Here is a 22704-nt window from a genome sequence, read left to right on the forward strand (position 1 = left end):
ATTTTCCTCTCCATCTCTGCTTAACTGAAGATCCCATGAGACATACTCACACTGAATCTAAATAGCCTATCTCAGGGCTTGAATCACATGTGGGCCACAGCAGGAATGGGAACATGGAATTTCTAAGTCCTATCTTACTTGTTATTGTTGCTATGTCTTTTTCTTAGTTTGCATCTGAGGCAACATCAGCTTTTTCAGACAGAATGGCTTCGGAATAGTAAAAAAGACACAGAAGCCCTAAAATATGTATGTATGTGTATGTGTGTGTGCATGCGTGAGTACTTGTGTGTAAATTTTTCATTATAGATAAAAGCACACTTGGAATTAGCAATAGATGCAATTTGGGACTTAACTCTTTCAGTATGTCTTATTTCTAAGCAAAGTATTTAGTTTGGTTAGTAATTACTAAACACTGAGAACTAAATTGCAAACACAGAGAACTAAAATGTTCAAGTGGGAAATTACAGTTAAAGACCATGGTAATGAATAAAAGGTACAAATCGTTTAAACTCTTATGTAAAATTTGATAAGATGTTTTACACAACTTTAATACATTGACAAGGTCTTGTGGAGAAAACAGTTCCAGATGGTAAATATACACAAAGGATTTAGTCAAACAATTTTTTGGCAAGAATATTATGAATTTTGTAATCGGTTGGCAGCCAATGAAATACAAAGATGAGTCTAGTTAATAATCTACAATTATTGGTTAAAGAAGTATATTAGTGCTAATTTCCCTCCGTTTGTCCTAGCTTTTCTCTTCTGTCAACCCCACACACCTTTGGCACAATGAAGTGGGTAACCTTTATTTCCCTTCTTTTTCTCTTTAGCTCGGCTTATTCCAGGGGTGTGTTTCGTCGAGATGCACGTAAGAAATCCGTTTTTCTATTGTTCAACTTTTATTCTGTTTTCCCAGTAAAATAAAGTTTTAGTAAACTCTGCATCTTTAAAGAATTATTTTGGCATTTATTTCTAAAATGGCGTAGTATTGTGTATTTGTGAAGTCTTACAAGGTTATCTTATTAATAAAATTCAAACATCCTAGGTAAAAAAAAAAAAGGTCAGAATTGTTTAGTGACTGTAATTTTCTTTTGCGCACTAAGGAAAGTGCAAAGTAACTTAGAGTGACTTAAACTTCACAGAATAGAGTTGAAGATTGAATTCATAACTATCCCAAAGACCTATCCATTGCACTATGCTTTATTTAAAAACCACAAAACCTGTGCTGTTGATCTCATAAATAGAACTTGTATTTATATTTACTTTCATTTTAGCCTGTCTTCTTGGTTGCTGTTGATAGACACTAAAAGAGTATTAGATATTATCTAAGTTTGAATATAAGGCTATAAATATTTAATAATTTTAAAAATAGTATTCTTGGTAATTGAATTATTCTTCTGTTTAAAGGCAGAAGAAATAATTGACCATCATCCTGAGTTTTTCTGTAGGAATCAGAGCCCAATATTTTGAAACAAACGCATAATCTAAGTCAAATGGAAAGAAATATAAAAAGTAACATTACTTCTTGTTTTCTTCAGTATTTAACAATCCTTTTTTTTCTTCCCTTGCCCAGACAAGAGTGAGGTTGCTCATCGGTTTAAAGATTTGGGAGAAGAAACTTTCAAAGCCTTGTAAGTTAAAATATTGATGAATCAAATTTAATGTTTCTAATAGTGTTGTTTATTATTCTAAAGTACTTATATTTCCTTGTCATCAGGGTTCAGTTCTAAAACAGTGGTGTCTAGTAGAGTTTTCTGCGTTGAGGAAGATATTCTGTATCTGGGCTATCCAATAAGGTAGTCACTGGTCACATGGCTATTGAGTACTTCAAATATGACAAGTGCAACTGAGAAACAAAAACTTAAATTGTATTTAATTGTAGTTAATTTGAATGTATATAGTCACATGTGGCTAATGGCTACTGTATTGGACAGTACAGCTCTGGAACTTGCTTGGTGCAAAGGACTTTAATATAGGTTTCCTTTGGTGGCTTACCCACTAAATCTTCTTTACATAGCAAGCATTCCTGTGCTTAGTTGGGAATATTTAATTTTTTTTTTTTTTTTTTTGAGACAGGGTCTCGCTCTGTGGCCCAGGCTGGAGTGCAGTGGCGCGATCTCGGCTCACTGCAAACTCCGCCTCCCGGGTTCACGCCATTCTGCCTCAGCCTACCGAGTAGCTGGGACTACAGGCGCCTGCCATCACGCCCGGCTAATTTTTTGTATTTTTAGTAGAGATGGGGTTTCACTGTGTGCCAGGATGGTCTCAATCTCCTGACATCGTGATCTGCCCACCTTGGCCTCCCAAAGTGCTGGGATTACAGGTGTGAGCCACCGCGCCCGGCCTATTTAAACATTTTTCAATCTAGTAAAAAATGAGAAAATAGTTTGTTTTTTTAAAAGTCTACCTAATCCTACAGGCTAATTAAAGACGTGTGTGGGGATCAGGTGCGGTGGTTCACACCTGTAATCCCAGCACTTTGGAAGGCTGATGCAGGAGGATTGCTTGAGCCCAGGAGTTCAAGACCAGCCTGGGCAAGTCTCTTTAAAAAAAACAAAACAAACAAACAAAAAAAATTAGGCATGGTGGCACATGCCTGTAGTCCTAGCTACTTAGGAGGCTGACGTAGGAGGATCGTTTGGACCTGAGAGGTCAAGGCTACAGTGAGCCATGATTGTGCCACTGCACTCCAGCCTGGGTGACAGAGTGAGACTCTGTCTCAAAAAAGAAAAAAAGGAAATGCGTGGGATTTGTTTAGTTTTAAGTAATCCTAAGGATTTTTAAAATGCCTAGTCTTGACAATTAGATCTATTTGGCATACAATTTGCTTGCTTAATCTATGTGTGTGCATAGATCTACTGACACACACATACATATAAACATTAGGGAACTACCATTCTCTTTGCGTAGGAAGCCACATATGCCTATCTAGGCCTCAGATCATACCAGATATGAATAGGCTTTCTGGATAATGGTGAAGAAGATGTATAAAAGATAGAACGTATACCCATACATGATTTGTTCTCTAGCGTAGCAACCTGTTACATATTAAAGTTTTATTATACTACATTTTTCTACATCCTCTGTTTCAGGGTGCTGGTTGCCTTTGCTCAGTATCTTCAGCAGTGTCCATTTGAAGATCATGTAAAATTAGTGAATGAAGTAACTGAATTTGCAAAAACATGTGTTGCTGATGAGTCAGCTGAAAATTGTGACAAATCACTTGTAAGTACATTCTAATTTTGGAGATTCTTTCTTCTGTTTGAAGCAATCCCAAGCATTTCAAAGGAATTTTTTTTTAAGTTTTCTCAATTATTATTAAGTGTCCTGATTTGTAAGAAACACTAAAAAGTTGCTCATAGACTGATAAGCCATTGTTTCTTTTGTGATAGAGATGCTTTAGCTATGTCCTCAGTTTTAAAATCGTTTCTTTATTGAGACCAAACACAACAGTCATGGTGTATTTAAATGGCAATTTGTCATTTGTAAACACCTCTTTTTAAAATTTGAGGTTTGGTTTCTTTTTGTAGAGGCTAATAGGGATATGATAGCATGTATTTATTTATTTATTTATCTTATTTTATTATAGTAAGAACCCTTAACATGAGATCTACCCCCTAACATTTTTAAGTGTACAATCCATTATTGTTAACTATGGGTACACTGTTGTATAGCTTACTCATCTTGCTGTATTAAAACTTTGTGCCCATTGATTAGTAACCCCTCGTTTCGTCCTCCCCCAGCCACTGGCAGCCATCATTATACTCTTTGATTCTATGAGTTTGACTATTTTAGCTACCTTATATAAGTGGTATTATGTACTGTTTATCTTTTTATGACTGACTTATTTCCCTTAGCATAGTGCATTCAAAGTCCAACCATGTTGTTGCCTATTGCAGAATTTCCTTCTTTTCAAGGCTGAATAATATTCCAGTGCATGTGTGTACCACATTTTCTTTATCCATTAATTTGTTGATAGACATTTAGGTTGGTTTTCTACATCTTGACTATCATGAATAGTGTTGCAATGAACACAGGAGAGCTACTGTCTCTTAGAGATGATAGCATGGTTTTTATCATCAGAAAACACCAACTGATTTCTATGCTAATTTTGTTACCTGGGTGGAATAATAGTACAGCTATATATTCCTCATTTTAGATATCTTTGTATTTCTACATACAATAAAAAAGCAGAGTACTTAGTCATGTTGAAGAACTTTAAACTTTTAGTATTTCCAGATCAATCTTCAAAACAAGGACATGTTTATCTTTCTCTCACCACTCAATCTATATATACCTCTTGTGGGCAAGGCCAGTTTTTATCACTGGAGCCTTTCTCCTTTTTATTATGTGCCTCTCCCTCACAGCAGAGTCAGGACTTTAACTTTACACAATACTATGGCTCTACATATGAAATCTTAAAAATACATAAAAATTAATAAATTCTGTCTAGAGTAGTATATTTTCCCTGGAGTTACAGTTGCTTTCATAATAAAAATTAGAGATAAGGAAAGGGCTCATTTATTGGAAAGTGATTTTAGGTAACATTTCTGGAAGAAAAATGTCTATATCTTAATAGTCACTTAATATATGATGGATTGTGTTACTCCTCAGTTTTCAATGGCATATACTAAAACATGGCCCTCTAAAAAGGGGGCAAACGAAATGAGAAACTCTCTGAATGTTTTTCTCCCCTAGGTGGATTCACCTGCTGCTTAGAAGCTTATTTTCTCTTGATTTCTGTTATAATGATTGCTCTTACCCTTTAGTTTTAAGTTTCAAAATAGGAGTCATATAACTTTCCTTAAAGCTATTGACTGTCTTTTTGTCCTGTTTCATTCACCATGAGTTATAGTGTGACAGTTAATTCTTATGAAAATTATATAGAGATGGTTAAATCATCAGAAACTCTAAACCTCGGTTGGGAGGGGAAGCGGATTTTTAAATGGTTTTCTGACCAAGCTTAACCAGTATATTAAATCCTTTGTACTGTTCTTTGGCTATAAAGAAAAAAGGTACTGTCCAGCAACTGAAACCTGCTTTCTTCCATTTAGCATACCCTTTTTGGAGACAAATTATGCACAGTTGCAACTCTTCGTGAAACCTATGGTGAAATGGCTGACTGCTGTGCAAAACAAGAACCTGAGAGAAATGAATGCTTCTTGCAACACAAAGATGACAACCCAAACCTCCCCCGATTGGTGAGACCAGAGGTTGATGTGATGTGCACTGCTTTTCATGACAATGAAGAGACATTTTTGAAAAAGTAAGTAATCAGATGTTTATAGTTCAAAATTAAAAAGCATGGAGTAACTCCATAGGCCAACACTCTATAAAAATTACCATAACAAAAATATTTTCAACATTAAGACTTGGAAGTTTTGTTATGATGATTTTTTAAAGAAGTAGTATTTGATACCACAAAATTCTACACAGCAAGAAATATGATCAAAGATATTTTGAAGTTTATTGAAACAGGATACAATCTTTCTGAAAAATTTAAGATAGACAAATTATTTAATGTATTACGAAGATATGTATATATGGCTGTTATAATTGATTTCATTTCAGTCAGCAACATTATATTGCCAAAATTTAACCATTTATGCACACACACACACACGCTTAACCCTTTTTTCCACATACTTAGAGAATGACAAAGACAAGACCATCATGTGCAAATTGAGCTTAATTGGTTAATTAGATATCTTTGGATTTTGGAGGTTGTGGGGAGAATGTCGATTACAATTATTTCTGTAATACTGTCTGCTATAGAAAAGTGACTGTTTTTCTTTTTCAAAATTTAGATACTTATATGAAATTGCCAGAAGACATCCTTACTTTTATGCCCCAGAACTCCTTTTCTTTGCTGCAAGGTATAAAGCTGCTTTTACAGAATGTTGCCAAGCTGCTGATAAAGCTGCCTGCCTGTTGCCAAAGGTATTATGCAAAAGAATAGAAAAAAAGAGTTCATTATCCAACCTGATTTTGTCCATTTTGTGGCTAGACTTAGGGAAGCTGAGTGTCTGATACAAACTTTCTGACATGGTCAAAAAGGCCTTCCTTTTATCTGTCTTGAAAATCTTTCATCTTTGAAGGCCTACACTCTCATTTCTTCTTTTAAGATTTGCCAGTGATGATCTGTCAGAGGTAATCACTGTGCATGTGTTTAAAGATTTCACCACTTTTTATGGTGGTGATCACTATAGTGAAATACTGAAACTTGTTTGTCAAATTGCACAGCAAGGGGCCACAGTTCTTGTTTATCTTTTCGTGATAATTTTTAGTAGGGAGGGAATTCAAAGTAGAGAATTTTACTGCATCTAGATGCCTGAGTTCATGCATTCATTCCATAAATATATATTATGGAATGCTTTATTTTCTTTTCTGAGGAGTTTACTGATGTTGGTGGAGGAGAGACTGAAATGAATTATACACAAAATTTAAAAATTAGCAAAATTGCAGCCCCTGGGATATTAGCGTACTCTTTCTCTGACTTTTCTCCCACTTTTAAGCCTCTTTTTCCTGGCAATGTTTCCAGTTGGTTTCTAACTACACAGGGAATTCTGCTGTGACCAGAATGATTGAATGATCTCTCCTTTTCTTACAGACCAAAATCATTATTCGCTAAAGGGAGTACGTGGGAATTTAGGCATAAATTATGCCTTCAAAATTTAATTTGGCACAGTCTCATCTGAGCTTATGGAGGGGTGTTTCATGTAGAATTTTTCTTCTAATTTTCATCAAATTATTCCTTTTTGTAGCTCGATGAACTTCGGGATGAAGGGAAGGCTTCGTCTGCCAAACAGAGACTCAAGTGTGCCAGTCTCCAAAAATTTGGAGAAAGAGCTTTCAAAGCATGGTAAATATTTTTAAACATAGTTAGCATCTTTATAACGATGTAAATGATAATGCTTCAGTGACAAATTGTACATTTTTATGTATTTTGCAAAGTGCTGTCAAATACATTTCTTTGGTTGTCTAACAGGTAGAACTCTGTTAGAGGTAAAAATCAGAATATCAATGACAATTTGACATTATTTTTAATCTTTTCTTTTCTAAATAGTTGAATAATTTAGAGGACACTGTCCTTTTTGTCCTAAAAAAAGGGACAGATATTTAAGTTCTATTTATTTATAAAATCTTGGACTCTTATTCTAATGGTTGATTATTTTTATAGAGCTGTAGGCATGGTTCTTTATTTAATTTTTTAAAGTTATTTTTAATTTTTGTGGATACAGAGTAGGTATACATATTTACGGGGTATATGAGATATTTTGATATAAGTATACAACATATATAATCCCTTTATTTAATTTTATCTTCCCCCCAATGATCTAAAACTATTTGCTTGTCCTTTTATGTCTTATAGTTAAATTCAGTCACCAACTAAGTTGAAGTTACTTCTTATTTTTGCATAGCTCCAGCTCTGATCTTCATCTCATGTTTTTGCCTGAGCCTCTGTTTTCGTGTTACTTAGTTGGTTCTGGGAGCATACTTTAATAGCCGAGTCAAGAAAAATACTAGCTGCCCCCTCACCCACACTCCTCACCTGCTAGTCAACAGCAAATCAACACAGCAGGAGATAAAATGAAAATAATAGACATTATGCATGCTCTCTAGAAACTGTCAATTGAACTGTATTTGCTCATCATTCCTACCATCTACACCACCAAAATCAACCAGATTTATGAAAAAAAACAGCCCCAACATAAAATTATACACAGATAAACAGGCTATGATTGGTTTTGGGAAAGAAGTGTCCTTTACCCGATTTAGGCAACTGTGAAATGACTAGAGAATGAAGAAAATTAGACGTTTACATCTTGTCATAGAGTTTGAAGATAGTGCTGGATCTTTCTTTTTATAGGTATGATCAATAAAAAACTCCCTCATTCTGTAGAAGTTATGATTTCTTTTCTAAGAGACCTTTAGAAGTCAGAAAAAATGTGTTTCAATTGAGAAAAAAGATAACTGGAGTTTGTGTAGTACTTCCTAGATTATAAAATGCTTTTGTATGTATTATCTAATTTAATCCTCAAAACTTCTTCAATTTAGCATGTTGTCATGACACTGCAGAGGCTGAAGCTCAGAGAGGCTGAGCCCTCTGCTAACAAGTCCTCCTGCTAACAAGTGATAAAGCCAGAGCTGGAAGTCACATCTGGACTCCAAACCTGATGCTTCTCAGCCTGTTGCCCCTTTTAGAGTTCCTTTTTAATTTCTGCTTTTATGACTTGCTAGATTTCTACCTACCACACACACTCTTAAATGGATAATTCTGCCCTAAGGAAAAGTGATTACCATTTGGTTCAGAACTAGAACTAATGAATTTTAAAAATTATTTCTGTATGTCCATTTTGAATTTTCTTATGAAAAATAGTATTTGCCTAGTGCTTTCATATAAAATATCGCATGATAATACCATTTTGATTGGCGATTTTCTTTTTAGGGCAGTAGCTCGCCTGAGCCAGAGATTTCCCAAAGCTGAGTTTGCAGAAGTTTCCAAGTTAGTGACAGATCTTACCAAAGTCCACACGGAATGCTGCCATGGAGATCTGCTTGAATGTGCTGATGACAGGGTAAAGAGTCATCGATATGCTTTTTGGTAGCTTGCATGCTCAAGTTGGTAGAATGGATGCGTTTGGTATCATTGGTGATAGCTGACAGTGGGTTGAGATTGTCTTCTGTGCTTTCGTCTGCCCTATCTTCAATCTTTCCCTGCCTATGGTGGTGGTACTTTTCTGTTTTTAACCTGGCTGTAAATTACCAGATAAACCCATTCACTGATTTGTAACTCCTTTCAGTCATGCTCTAACTGTAAATGAAGGCTTAAACTGAAGTAGAACAGTTACAAGGTTCTACTTGGCAGAACATCTTGCAAGGTAGATGTCTAAGAAGATTTTTTTTTCTTTTTTTAAGACAGAGTTTCACTCTTGTTTCCCAGGCTGGAGTGCAATGGTGTGATCTTGGCTCAGAGCAACCTCTGCCTCCTGGGTTCAAGTGAGTCTCATGCCTCAGCCTCCCAAGTAGCTGGGATTACAGGCATGCGCCACCACACCTGGCTAATTTAGTATTTTTAGTAGAGGCGGGGTTTCACCATATTGTCCAGACTGGTCTCGAACTCCTGACCTCAGGTGATCCACCCGCCTTGGCTTCCCAAAGTGCTGGGATTACAGGCATGAGCCACCTTGCCCAGCCTAAGAATATTTTTTGAGGGAGGTAGGTGGACTTGGAGAAGGTCACTACTTGAAGAGATTTTTGGAAATGATGTATTTTTCTTCTCTATATTCCTTCTCTTAATTAACTCCGTTTGTTAGATGTGCAAATATTTGGAATGATATCTCTTTTCTCCAAACATATAATATTTTCTTTCTCCCTTTCTTCAAGATTAAACTTATGGGCAAATACTAGAATCCTAATCTCTCATGGCACTTTCTGGAAAATTTAAGGTGGTTATTTTATATATGTAAGCAGGGCCTATGACTATGATCTTGACTCATTTTTCAAAAATCTTCTATATTTTATTTAGTTATTTGGTTTCAAAAGGCCTGCACTTAATTTGGGGGGATTATTTGGAAAAACAGCATTGAGTTTAAATGAAAAAAACTTAAATGCCCTAACAGTAGAAACATAAAATTAATAAATAACTGAGCTGGGCACCTGCTACTGATTAGTCTATTTTAATTAAGTGGGAATGTTTTTGTAGTCCTATCTACATCTCCAGGTTTAGGAGCAAACAGAGTATGTTCATAGAAGGAACATGCGTATGGTCTTACAATACAATGAATATGTTCTGCCGACTTAATAAAGGTCTGAGGAGAAAGTGTAGCAATGTCAATTCGTGTTGAACAATTTCCACCAACTTACTTATAGGCGGACCTTGCCAAGTATATCTGTGAAAATCAAGATTCAATCTCCAGTAAACTGAAGGAATGCTGTGAAAAACCTCTGTTGGAAAAATCCCACTGCCTTGCCGAAGTGGAAAATGATGAGATGCCTGCTGACTTGCCTTCATTAGCTGCTGATTTTGTTGAAAGTAAGGATGTTTGCAAAAACTATGCTGAGGCAAAGGATGTCTTCCTGGGCATGTAAGTAGATAAGAAATTATTCTTTTATAGCTTTGGCATGACCTCACAACTTAGGAGGATAGTCTAGGCTTTTCTGTGGAGTTGCTACAATTTCCCTGCTGCCCAGAATGTTTCTTCATCCTTCCCTTTCCCAGGCTTTAACAATTTTTGAAATAGTTAATTAGTTGAATACATTGTCATAAAATAATACATGTTCATGGCAAAAGCTCAACATTCCTTACTCCTTAGGGGTATTTCTGAAAATACATCTAGAAACATTTTGTGTATATATAAATTATGTATACTTCAGTCATTCATTTCAAGTATATTTCTTGAACATCTATAATATATGTGTGTGACTATGTGTTGCCTGTCTATCTAACTAATCTAATCTAATCTAGTCTATCTATCTAATCTATGCAATGATAGCAAAGAAGTATAAAAAGAAATATAGAGTCTGACACCAGGTGCTTTATATTTGGTGAAAAGACCAGAAGTTCAGTATAATGGCAATATGGTAGGCAACTCAATTACAAAATAAATGTTTATATATTGTCAGAAGTTGTGGTGATAAACTGCACTTTTGTTGTTGGATTATGATAATGCACTAAATAATATTTCCTAAAATTATGTACCCTACAAGATTTCACTCATACAAAGAAAGAGAATATTTTAAGAACATATCTCTACCCATCTATTTATCAGAATCCTTTTGAGATGTAGTTTAAATCAAACAAAATGTTAATAAAAATAACAGGTATCATTCATCAAAGACTTCATATGTGCCAAGCAGTGTGTGCTTTGTATAGATTATGTCATATAGTTCTCATAATCCACCTTCCGAGACAGATACTATTTATTTTTTGAGACAGAGTTTTACTCTTGTTGCCCAGGCTGGAGTGCAATGGTGCCATCTCGGCTCACCACAACCTCCGCCTCCCAGGTTCAAGCGATTCTCCTGCCTCAGCCTCCTGAGTAGCTGGGATTACAGGCATGCACCACCATGCCTGGCCAATTTTGTATTTTTAGTAGAGATGGGGTTTCACCATGTTGGTCAGGCTGGTCTCAAACTCCTGACCTCAGGTGATCTGCCTGCCTCAGCCTCCTAAAGTGCTGGGATTACAGGCGTGAGCCACTGTGCCCAGCCGACAGATACTATTATTATTTCCATTCTACTGAGAAGGAGACTAAGGCTCTGATCATTTAAATAAGTTGCCTAAGGTGATGCAGTGATATAAGTAGTAGAGCTAGGAATTGAGCCTTGGTAACTTTAACTCTGGACCCCAAGTCCTTAGCTACTAAGCTTTACTGCATGGGGTTTAGTCAAATTAAGACTTTTGGAATATGAGTTACTTTTGAGATTAGCTTTGTGATATATTTTGTGTTCATTTGTCCAACAAAGTCTATTTTATTTTCATCTTAATTAGGTTTTTGTATGAATATGCAAGAAGGCATCCTGATTACTCTGTCGTGCTGCTGCTGAGACTTGCCAAGACGTATGAAACCACCCTAGAGAAGTGCTGTGCCGCTGCAGATCCTCATGAATGCTATGCCAAAGTGGTAGGTTTATTGTTGGAAAAAAATGTAGTTCTTTGACTGATGATTCCAATAATGAGAAAGAAAAATAATGCAAGAATGTAAAATGATATACAGTGCAATTTAGATCTTTTCTTGAGATGGTTTCAATTCTGGAATCTTAAACATGAAAGAAAAAGTAGCCTTAGAATGATTAACAAAATTTAGACTAGTTAGAATAGAAAGATCTGAATAGAGCAATCTCTAAAAAATTTTGATCTTTTTTTCTCTTTTTCACAATCCTGAGAACAAAAAAAAATTAAATTTAAATGTTAATTAGAAGATATTTAACTTAGATGTAAAGTGAGTTAACCTGATTCCGGGATTAATCAAGTACTAGAATTAGTATCTTATGGCAAATTATAGAACCTATCCCTTTAGAATATTTTCAAATCTTTTTGAGGATGTTTAGGAATAGTTTTACAAGAAATTAAGTTAGGAGAGGAAATCTGTTCTGGAGGATTTTTAGGGTTCCCACTAGCATATGTAATGGTTTCTGAACTATTCAGAATCAGAGAAAACTCATTTTTCCCACTTTCAAGAAGCTACTGTATGCCAGGCACCATGCACAAACAATGACCAATGTAAAATCTCTCATTTTGGAGAGCCTGGAATCTAACTGGAAAGGTGAACTAATAATAATAATATGTACAATCATAGCCATCATTTATTAAACTTTTATTATATGCAATGCACTGTTTAATTTCATTAGCTTACCTGGTTTACAGAGCAGCTCTATGAGATGAGTGCCATCTTTGCCCCTATTTTAGGGATAAGGATTCTGAAACGTGGAGATGGTAAGTAAAATTGCACAACTGAAGAATGAGTTACATGACTTGGCTCAAATACTGGTCATTGAACTCCAGAGCCTGAATATTCTTAACCACTTACATGATGCAAGCTCACCAAATAAATAGTTCGAATGTATTGTGACAGAGCGGCATTGATATTCATCTATTCGTGTGGCTTTGAGTAGGAAGAAGAAAGGATATCATTCTGACCAGAGGGGTGAAAAACAACCTGCATCTGATCCTGAGGCATAATACTATTAACACAATTCTTTTATGTTTCAGTTCGATGAATTTAAACCTCTTGTGGAAGAGCCTCAGAATTTAATCAAACAAAATTGTGAGCTTTTTGAGCAGCTTGGAGAATACAAATTCCAGAATGCGTAAGTAATTTTTATTGACTGATTTTTTTTTATCAATTTGTAATTATTTAAGACTTAATATATGAGCCACCTAGCATAGAACTTTTAAGAATGAAAATACATTGCATATTTCTAATCACTCTTTGTCAAGAAAGACAGGAGAGGAGAGATAAAATAGTTGATGGGGTGGAGAGGTCTATATTTGAATGTAGTCTAAAACTTGTTCTCTTAAGATTGGAAGTATGTAGGCTGGGAGGGTAAATACCAAATCTTGGTATATCAGAACTGAGCATGTCCCTTGAAGGTTAAGAAATAGTTAATGGGCAAATAGAGCATGGCAATATTTTGTAGAGCAGCAAGTAGTAGGCCTTGAATAGATGTCGCTCAAAAAGTAATATGTAAGCTGAACACAACAATGTAACAAATGAATTTAGATACATATTTGAATATTAAATTCAGGTTGTTTGGGAGATGCACCTAGTCTTTGATGGTTAAACCTTTCCCTCCATAGAAGAGACAGAGACAGAATGGCTTGCTGGACTAATGTCCCAATTCAATAGAGTCTTATCTATGAAGGTTAAAAACAAGAAGAGACATATTATACAGTAGATATTTATTGTGTGGCTCATACACATGGTGCTCTTCTGATTATGGATTTTAGAGATAATAACAGTGAACAAGACATAGTTTCTTCCCTCGAGTAGATTAAAGTCATACATTGACTTTTAGTGGTGACTGGCATTCTTAATACATGATTATTATATATTAGGTACCATGTCAGATTAATTATAATACTTTACTACTTTTAATTTAACCCTTGAACTATCCCTATTGAGTCAGATATATTTCCTTCCATTTTCTACTTGTATCTTTCAAGTTTAGCATATGCTGATATATATGAAGCTCTCTCCAGGTTTTATTGAAAGAAGAAATTAATAAATTTATTAATGTCACTGAATTAGGTAACTCACTTTCCCAAGATTATGCAAGTGGTACAGGTGGAACTCAAAGCCAAGTTTAACTAGTTGTTCAGGAGAACGTTTTTTACCCTCCACTAACCCACTACTCTGCAGATGGAGATAATATGATGAATGGAACATAGCAACATCTTAGTTGATTCCGGCCAAGTGTTCTCTGTTTTATCTACTATGTTAGACAGTTTCTTGCCTTGCTGAAAACACATGACTTCTTTTTTTCAGGCTATTAGTTCGTTACACCAAGAAAGTACCCCAAGTGTCAACTCCAACTCTTGTAGAGGTCTCAAGAAACCTAGGAAAAGTGGGCAGCAAATGTTGTAAACATCCTGAAGCAAAAAGAATGCCCTGTGCAGAAGACTATGTGAGTCTTTAAAAAAAATAATAAATTAATAATGAAAAAATTTTACCTTTAGATATTGATAATGCTAGCTTTCATAAGCAGAAGGAAGTAATGTGTGTGTGTGCATGTTTGTGTGCATGTGTGTGTGCACGCACGTGTATGTATGTGTGATATTGGCAGTCAGGGCCCCGAGGATGATAATTTTTTTTTTTTTTTTTTTTGAGACGGAGTCTCGCTTTGTTGTCCAGGCTGGAGTGCAGTGGTGCCATCTCGGCTCACTGCAACCTCCGCCTCCCAGGTTCAAGCGATTCTCCTGCCTCAGCCTCCCAAGTAGCTGGGACTACAGGTGCATGCCACCATGCCTGGCTAATTTTTTGTATTTTTAGTAGAAAATTTTCAGCTTCGCCTCTTTTGAATTTCTGCTCTCCTGCCTGTTCTTTAGCTATCCGTGGTCCTGAACCAGTTATGTGTGTTGCATGAGAAAACGCCAGTAAGTGACAGAGTCACCAAATGCTGCACAGAATCCTTGGTGAACAGGCGACCATGCTTTTCAGCTCTGGAAGTCGATGAAACATACGTTCCCAAAGAGTTTAATGCTGAAACATTCACCTTCCATGCAGATATATGCACACTTTCTGAGAAGGAGAGACAAATCAAGAAACAAACGTGAGGAGTATTTCATTACTGCATGTGTTTGTAGTCTTGATAGCAAGAATTGTCAATTCAAGCTAGCAACTTTTTCCTGAAGTAGTGATTATATTTCTTAGAGGAAAGTATTGGAGTGTTGCCCTTATTATGCTGATAAGAGTACCCAGAATAAAATGAATAACTTTTTAAAGACAAAATCCTCTGTTATAATATTGCTAAAATTATTCAGAGTAATATTGTGGATTAAAGCCACAATAGAATAATAACATGTTAGGCCATATTCAGTAGAAAAAGATGAACAATTAACTGATAAATTTGTGCACATGGCAAATTAGTTAATAGGAACCATAGGAGAATTTATTTCTAGAGGTAAATAATTATTTTAAGTTTGCCCTATGGTGGCCCCACACATGAGACAAACCCCCAAGATGTGACTTTTGAGAATGAGACTTGGATAAAAAACATGTAGAAATGCAAGCCCTGAAGCTCAACTCCCTATTGCTATCACAGGGGTTATAATTGCATAAAATTTAGCTATAGAAAGTTGCTGTCATCTCTTGTGGGCTGTAATCATCGTCTAGGCTTAAGAGTAATATTGCAAAACCTGTCATGCCCACACAAATCTCTCCCTGGCATTGTTGTCTTTGCAGATGTCAGTGAAAGAGAACCAGCAGCTCCCATGAGTTTGGATAGCCTTATTTTCTGTAGCCTTCCCACTATTAGCTTTGAAGGGAGCAAAGTTTAAGAACCAAATATAAAGATTCCCATCTTTATAGATGAGAAAAATTTTAAATAAAGTCCAAGATAATTAAATTTTTAAGGATCATTTTTAGCTCTTTAATAGCAATAAAACTCAATATGACATAATATGGCACTTCCAAAATCTGAATAATATATAATTGCAATGACATACTTCTTTCCAGAGATTTACTGAAAAGAGATTTGTTGACACTACATAACGTGATGAGTGGTTTATACTGATTGTTTCAGTTGGTCTTCCCACCAACTCCATGAAAGTGGATTTTATTATCCTCATCATGCAGATGAGAATATTGAGACTTATAGCGGTATGCCTGAGCCCCAAAGTACTCAGAGTTGCCTGGCTCCAAGATTTATAATCTTAAATGATGGGACTACCATCCTTACTCTCTCCATTTTTCTATACGTGAGTAATGTTTTTTCTGTTTTTTTTTTCTTTTTCCATTCAAACTCAGTGCACTTGCTGAGCTCGTGAAACACAAGCCCAAGGCAACAAAAGAGCAACTGAAAACTGTTATGGATGATTTCGCAGCTTTTGTAGAGAAGTGCTGCAAGGCTGATGATAAGGAGACCTGCTTTGCCGAGGAGGTACTACAGTTCTCTTCATTTTAATATGTCCAGTATTCATTTTTGCGTGTTTGGTTAGGCTAGGGCTTAGGGATTTATATATCAAAGGAGGCTTTGTACATGTGGGACGGGGATCTTATTTTACAAACAATTGTCTTACAAAATGAATAAAACAGCAATTTGTTTTTATCTCCTGCTCTATTGTGCCATACTGTTAAATATTTATAATGCCTGTTCTGTTTCCAAATTTGTGATGCTTATGAATATTAATAGGAATATTTGTAAGGCCTGAAATATTTTGATCATGAAATCAAAACATTAATTTATTTAAACATTTACTTGAAATGTGGTGGTTTGTGATTTAGTTGATTTTATAGGCTAGTGGGAGAATTTACATTCAGATGTCTAAATCGCTTAAAATTGCCCTTTATGGCCTGACAGTAACTTTTTTTTATTCATTTGGGGACAACTATGTCCGTGAGCTTCCGTCCAGAGATTATAGTAGTAAATTGGAATTAAAGGATATGATGCACGTGAAATCACTTTGCAATCATCAATAGCTTCATAAATGTTAATTTTGTATCCTAATAGTAATGCTAATATTTTCCTAACATCTGTCATGTCTTTGTGTTCAGGGTAAAAAACTTGTTGCTGCAAGTCAAGCTGCCTTAGGCTTATAACATCACATTTAAAAGCATCTCAGGTAACTATATTTTGAATTTTTTAAAATAGTAACTGTAATAGTTATTATTAAAATAGCAAAGATTGACCATTTCCAAGAGCCATATAGACCAGCACCAACCACTATTCTAAACTATTTATGTATGTAAATATTAGCTTTTAAAATTCTCAAAATAGTTGCTGAGTTGGGAACCACTATTATTTCTATTTTGTAGATGAGAAAATGAAGATAAACATCAAAGCATAGATTAAGTAATTTTCCAAAGGGTCAAAATTCAAAATTCAAACCAAAGTTTCAGTGTTGCACATTGTCCTATTCTGACTTATATGATGCGGTACACAGAGCCATCCAAGTAAGTGATGGCTCAGCAGTGGAATACTCTGGGAATTAGGCTGAACCACATGAAAGAGTGCTTTATAGGGCAAAAACAGTTGAATATCAGTGATTTCACATGGTTCAACCTAATAGTTCAACTCATCCTTTCCATTGGAGAATATGATGGATCTACCTTCTGTGAACTTTATAGTGAACAATCTGCTATTACATTTCCAATCTGTCAACATGCTGAGCTTTAATAGGACTTATCTTCTTATGACAACATTTATTGGTGTGTCCCCTTCCCTAGCCCAACAGAAGAATTCAGCAGCCATAAGTCTAGGACAGGCTCAAATTGTTTTCACTGGTGTAAATTGCAGAAAGATGATCTAAGTAATTTGGCATTTATTTTAATAGATTTGAAAAACACATGCCATTTTACAAATAAGACTTATATTTGTCCTTTTGTTTTTCAGCCTACCATGAGAATAAGAGAAAGAAAATGAAGATCAAAAGCTTATTCATCTGTTTTTCTTTTTCGTTGGTGTAAAGCCAACACCCTGTCTAAAAAGCATAAATTTCTTTAATCATTTTGCCTCTTTTCTCTGTGCTTCAATTAATAAAAAATGGAAAGAATCTAATAGAGTGGTACAGCACTGTTATTTTTCAAAGATGTGTTGCTATCCTGAAAATTCTGTAGGTTCTGTGGAAGTTCCAGTGCTCTCTCTTATTCCACTTCAGTAGAGGACTTCTAGTTTCTTGTGGGCTAACTAAATAAATCATTAATACTCTTCTAAGTTATGGATTATAAACATTCAAAATAATATTTTGACATTATGATAATTCTGAATAAAAGAACAAAAACCATGGTATAGGTAAGGAATATAAAACATGGCTTTTACCTTAGAAAAAACAATTCTAAAATTCATATGGAATCAAAAAAGAGCCTGCAGAACCAAAGTAAGACTAAGCAAAAAGAACAAATTACCTGATTTCGAACTACACTATAAGGCCATAGTCACCAAAACAGCAAGGTACTGGTATAAAAATAGGCACACAGACCAATGGAACAGAATAGACAACCCAGAAATAAATCCACATACTTACAGCTAACTGATCTTAGACAAAGAAAACAAAAACATAAAGTGGGGAAAGGACAACTTTTTCAACAAATGGTGCTAGGATAATTGGCAAGCACATGTAGGAGACTGAAGCTAGATCCTCATCTCTCACCTTATACAAAAATCAACTCAAGATGGATTAGGAACTTAAATCTAAGACCTAAAACTATAAAAATTCTAGAAGATAACATTGGGAAAAACCCTTCTAGATATGGGCTTAGGCAAGGATTTCATGACCAAGAACCCAAAGCAAATACAATAAAAACAAAGATAAATTGCTGGGACTTCATTAAACTAAAGAGCTTTTGCATGGCAAAAGAAACAGTCAGCTGAGTAAACAGACAACCCACAGAGTGAGAAAAAAATCTTCACAATCTATACTTCTGACAAAGGACTAATATCCAGACTCTACAATGAACTCAAATCAACAAGAAAAAAAAAATCCCATCAAAAAGTGGGCTAAGGACATGAATAGACAATTCTCAAAGGAAAATATACAAATTGAAAACAAACATAAAAAAATGCTCATCATCACGAATAATCATGGAAATGCAAATCAAAACCACACTGTGATACCACCTTACCTCTGCAAGAATGGCCATAATTAAAAAAATAAAAAAATAGTAGATGTTGGCATGGATGCAACGAACAGGGAACACTTCTACACTGATGGTGGGAATGTAAACTGGTACAATTACTATGGAAAACAGTGTGAAGATTCCTCAAAGAACTGAAATAAAACTACCATTTGATTCAATAATCCCACTACTGGGTATCTATCCAGAGGAAAATAAGTCATTATACAAAAAAGATACTTGCACACGCATGTTTATAGCAGCACAATTTGCAATTGCAAAAATGTGGGACCAACCCAAATGCCCATCAATCAACAAGTGGATAAAGAAACAGTATATATCACTGTTTCTTTATCCACTCGATTGATATACATCATATATATTGATATACGTGATGATATATATACACATATATATAGATATACATATATATAGGTAGTATTCCATTGTGTATGGATATATATATATATATATACATATATATCAATGGAATACTACTCAGCCATAAAAAGGAATGAATTAATGACATTTGCAGCGACCTGGATGAGACTGGAGACTATTATTCTAAGTGAAGTAACTCAGGAATGGAAAAGCAAACTATATTTTCTCACTCATAAGTGGGAGCTAAGCTATGAGGATGCAAAGGCACAAGAATGACACAATGGACTTTGGGGACTCATAAAAGACTACAAACATGGTACAGTGTATATTGCTCGGGTGATGAGTGATGGGTGCACCAAAATCTCACAAATCACCACTAAAGAACTTACTCATGTAACTAAACACGACCTCTTCCCCAATAACCTATGGAAATTAAAAAATTAAAAAAAATAAAATAGCTAGTAATATTACAAAACACCCATATGACGCAATGTTATACCATCACTCAATAGCATTTTCAGGGCCATTTGTCCTGTAGGTGTTAAATTTATTAAATACTTATTATATGCCAAAATGTAAAACATGGCTTTTCTTTACTATTCAGACACTATAAGAAATTTTGAGGAACAAAGGAGATAGAGATGATGATAAGTGTGGTTGACAGAATTGGGGGAAAAAAGTGACCTTAGAAGAAATTTAAGACAGTTTAGAATAACAACACTCAAAAGAGTGTAAGAAGTTTGGAGAAGCCTTATTGGAAGAGGAATTAGAACACCTGGAGAAACATACAGTAAGAAGTGATGAAGGTCTACTGAATTGATGAGCTGGAGGAGTTGGAGGGTGAATGTTTCTTGTAAAACACTAAAATATTATTCTGGGCCTCTTTTTCCTGTTCCCAGAGGTAACTCATATCATACCTTCGTCTATAAATTTACAAGTCTATCAGACCTTTGTCTATGAATTTACAAGCCTCTTAGATCTTTGTCTATTAATTCACATACTTAGTTATTTTATCCTTATTAGTTTGTGTTTTTAAAATTTTTATCAAATTGGTTTCATACTGTACATGCTATTCCACAACTTGTTCTTAACAACACTGCTTAATAGTTTCATTTTAAGTGTGGTGCTTACAAAAGGTTCTAGTACCAAGTTACAAAAAGTTTCTTTCTATTGCTGGAATGTTCTGTTCTGCGCTCCCCACCATTCCGCTCCCCTGTCCCTAAGCAGCCCCCACTTTGGTCCGTGTTGAATGTATCAAACATATTTTTTTTCACATTTGTTGCAATCATCACGAAAGTCAGAGAGTGCTCAGAAAAAGAGAAATGGAGATGGTGGGCCCTGGCTGGTCAAAGGCCCCAGAGACGGACCGAGAAAATGTTCAATAAAGCGCTGTCACTGAACTGGACCTACACAGGACCGGGTCTGGGCACCCTGTATCGATAGCAATGCCACCCTGGCCAGTCTCAGGCACCAAAGAGGAACTTAAAACTTTTGGAAAAAGATTCCCCCAAATATGGTAACCCTGAGCTCCAGCTTCCCCACTTCCCATGGAGTCGACCAGAATCCCAAAGGAACTCAACAGTTCAGCCTATAGAGAGCCAGACCCACTGCTCTAGTTTCAGAGAGTGGTCTGGCAAGCTCATCACTCTGGCTAGCTGGCTTTTTTGCTTGTTTGTTTTTTTCCTGCACAGAGTGGAAGATTGGTACACCAGAATGTACCAATAGTGCAGGCACATCGATGTGCGTGCACGTGTGTGTGTGTGTGTGTGTGTGTGTGTGTGTGTAAAATGTTGTTTTCATATAATATTGGAGGGTACATGGTATGATATCAACATGATTTATCATGGGGATATTAAGATTGATCACTTGGTTAAGGTGGTGTTTGCCAGGTTTCTCTACTGTGAAGTTATCACTTTTCCCTTTCCATACTCTATTTTTGGAAGCAAGTCATGAAATCCAGCCCACACTGAAAGAGGGAGAGGGATAAGCTTCTCAAAATGGGAGTAGCTACATGTCTTATTTATATTTTCATAAGAAAGACTTGTTATTTAATTGTTCATTTATGTCAGTATAAACTCATATATATTATATACTTTGGGTTATAATTCAATGCCACATTATTTAGTTGCTCAGATTATCTCAGCTTTGGGGCCTCTTTTTGGTTGGCTCCCCTATCCCTTTGACAGGTCTCTATACTTTGTTTTCTTTCTGGCACTGCAAGCTGCCTCAGGCTCATCTTCTATTTCCCTTTCCCAGCCCTAGAAATGGCCATTTCTTAAGGAAGGCCTGGTTCTCTTTATTAGAGAATGGTTTTACAAAGATCTGAGTGCTGGGTATTCTCATTGCTAATGGGATATCACTGCTTCTAGACCATTTCAGGGAATGGAGCTAAGAAAGGTAGGTATGAATACTAATATTCATATCTTCATTTGAATACACACACACAAACATAACTGTAATTATTTCTGTATGTATGTAGCTATCTTTCTGGTTAATGATGAGTTCATACTGATGTCTCTGACTCTAATCCAGAACCACAGGACTTATTCTAGGCTTCCTCCTTGCCTCTATGACAGCAAGAAACTTCTCTTCCACTATCTAGCCTCCATCTACCCATTTGTTCCACCTCAGGATGCATGTAAAGGAGTTTCAGAGTTACAAACCCATTTCTCCATGAAAATCAAATTTACTAACTAGAGTGCAGTGTTTACGTACAGTTCCTTTTGCCTTTAGCCATAAGATTTCCAGTCAAAACATTATTCTCCAAAGTCATGTAGGTCAGCTCCATTTGTGCATTACCATCTTCTGTGAAGTCATGACAGGTGACTTTGGGTGGCTCATTCACACTGAACACAAAATAAGTTTAGGGCACTGGCCTTTGACTTGCCTTTGGGCTTGAGCTGTACGTGTGGGCCACCCAGCAGCTCTTTCCACCTAAGTAGGCTTTGCCTACAATACATAAAGGTAGCAGCAGTGGTGACAGGTATCCTTTACCCAGTGCATTCTCTGCCACAGGTACCCAGGGTGGTCACTCCATTTCTCTATAGATTCCACATCAGTTGTCATGCAGTCTTTGAGGGTGACCATGCCTATCTCTTGCAAGGGCTTTGAAGACCATGGGTCTGCAATACCAGTGGACCCTTCCAGTGGATGTCCTCTCTTGCCTCCATCGACATGGTTACATTGTGCTTCCCTGGGTTGGTTTTAAAGTCCTGCCAAACATTTCTTGGAGGAATGTGAACACTCTTTTTGTTTCACCTTAGGCCCCTCACCTATTCTTTCTGTTGGTGGCTGTGTGTGGAAGGCAGGGGTGTAAGTAACATTAAAATAGGTCACATTGTAGAAATGCTGTGATCATGTCCTAAGAATTTAGGAGAAAACGTGGTCGAAAGATGTGTTGTTCTCTTTATGTTAAGAAAGTCTGAGTAGTAAATTTAACATGACAGAGATTTGCATTTGTGCTTATTATCAGTGAAACACAAGAGTCACTGGAAGCCAGAATTGAGGGTGACGTGATGGATGATGGAGCATCATAAGTAATGATGTA

At 36.0% G+C, this 22704-nt stretch overlaps 1 protein-coding gene across 1 annotated transcript; it reads left to right on the forward strand.

Annotated features, from left to right (window-relative positions):
* The first annotated feature begins 744 nt into the window (after window positions 1-744).
* Window positions 745-17721, forward strand: ALB (albumin). Its single transcript, XM_004038803.5, has 15 exons — window positions 745-868; window positions 1574-1631; window positions 3093-3225; window positions 5055-5266; window positions 5808-5940; window positions 6765-6862; window positions 8450-8579; window positions 9874-10088; window positions 11495-11627; window positions 12716-12813; window positions 13992-14130; window positions 14552-14775; window positions 15972-16104; window positions 16719-16786; window positions 17557-17721. Exons 1-14 carry the CDS (start codon window positions 790-792, stop codon window positions 16761-16763), a joined length of 1830 nt encoding a protein of 609 aa, XP_004038851.3. The 5' UTR covers window positions 745-789; the 3' UTR covers window positions 16764-16786; window positions 17557-17721.
* The last annotated feature ends 4983 nt before the right edge of the window (window positions 17722-22704 follow it).

The sequence above is a fragment of the Gorilla gorilla genome, chromosome 3, assembly GCF_029281585.2.
Source record: "Gorilla gorilla gorilla isolate KB3781 chromosome 3, NHGRI_mGorGor1-v2.1_pri, whole genome shotgun sequence".
In the NCBI taxonomy this organism is placed as follows: Eukaryota; Metazoa; Chordata; class Mammalia; order Primates; family Hominidae; genus Gorilla; species Gorilla gorilla.

Bases quoted from the DNA above. Each gene is read 5' to 3' on its own strand.
- ALB (XM_004038803.5), top strand. From the start codon at position 790: ATGAAGTGGGTAACCTTTATTTCCCTTCTTTTTCTCTTTAGCTCGGCT. The intron at 869-1,573 runs GTAAGAAATCCG...TCCCTTGCCCAG, and splicing joins TGTGTTTCGTCGAGATGCAC to ACAAGAGTGAGGTTGCTCAT. The intron at 14,131-14,551 runs GTGAGTCTTTAA...CCTGTTCTTTAG, and splicing joins TGCCCTGTGCAGAAGACTAT to CTATCCGTGGTCCTGAACCA.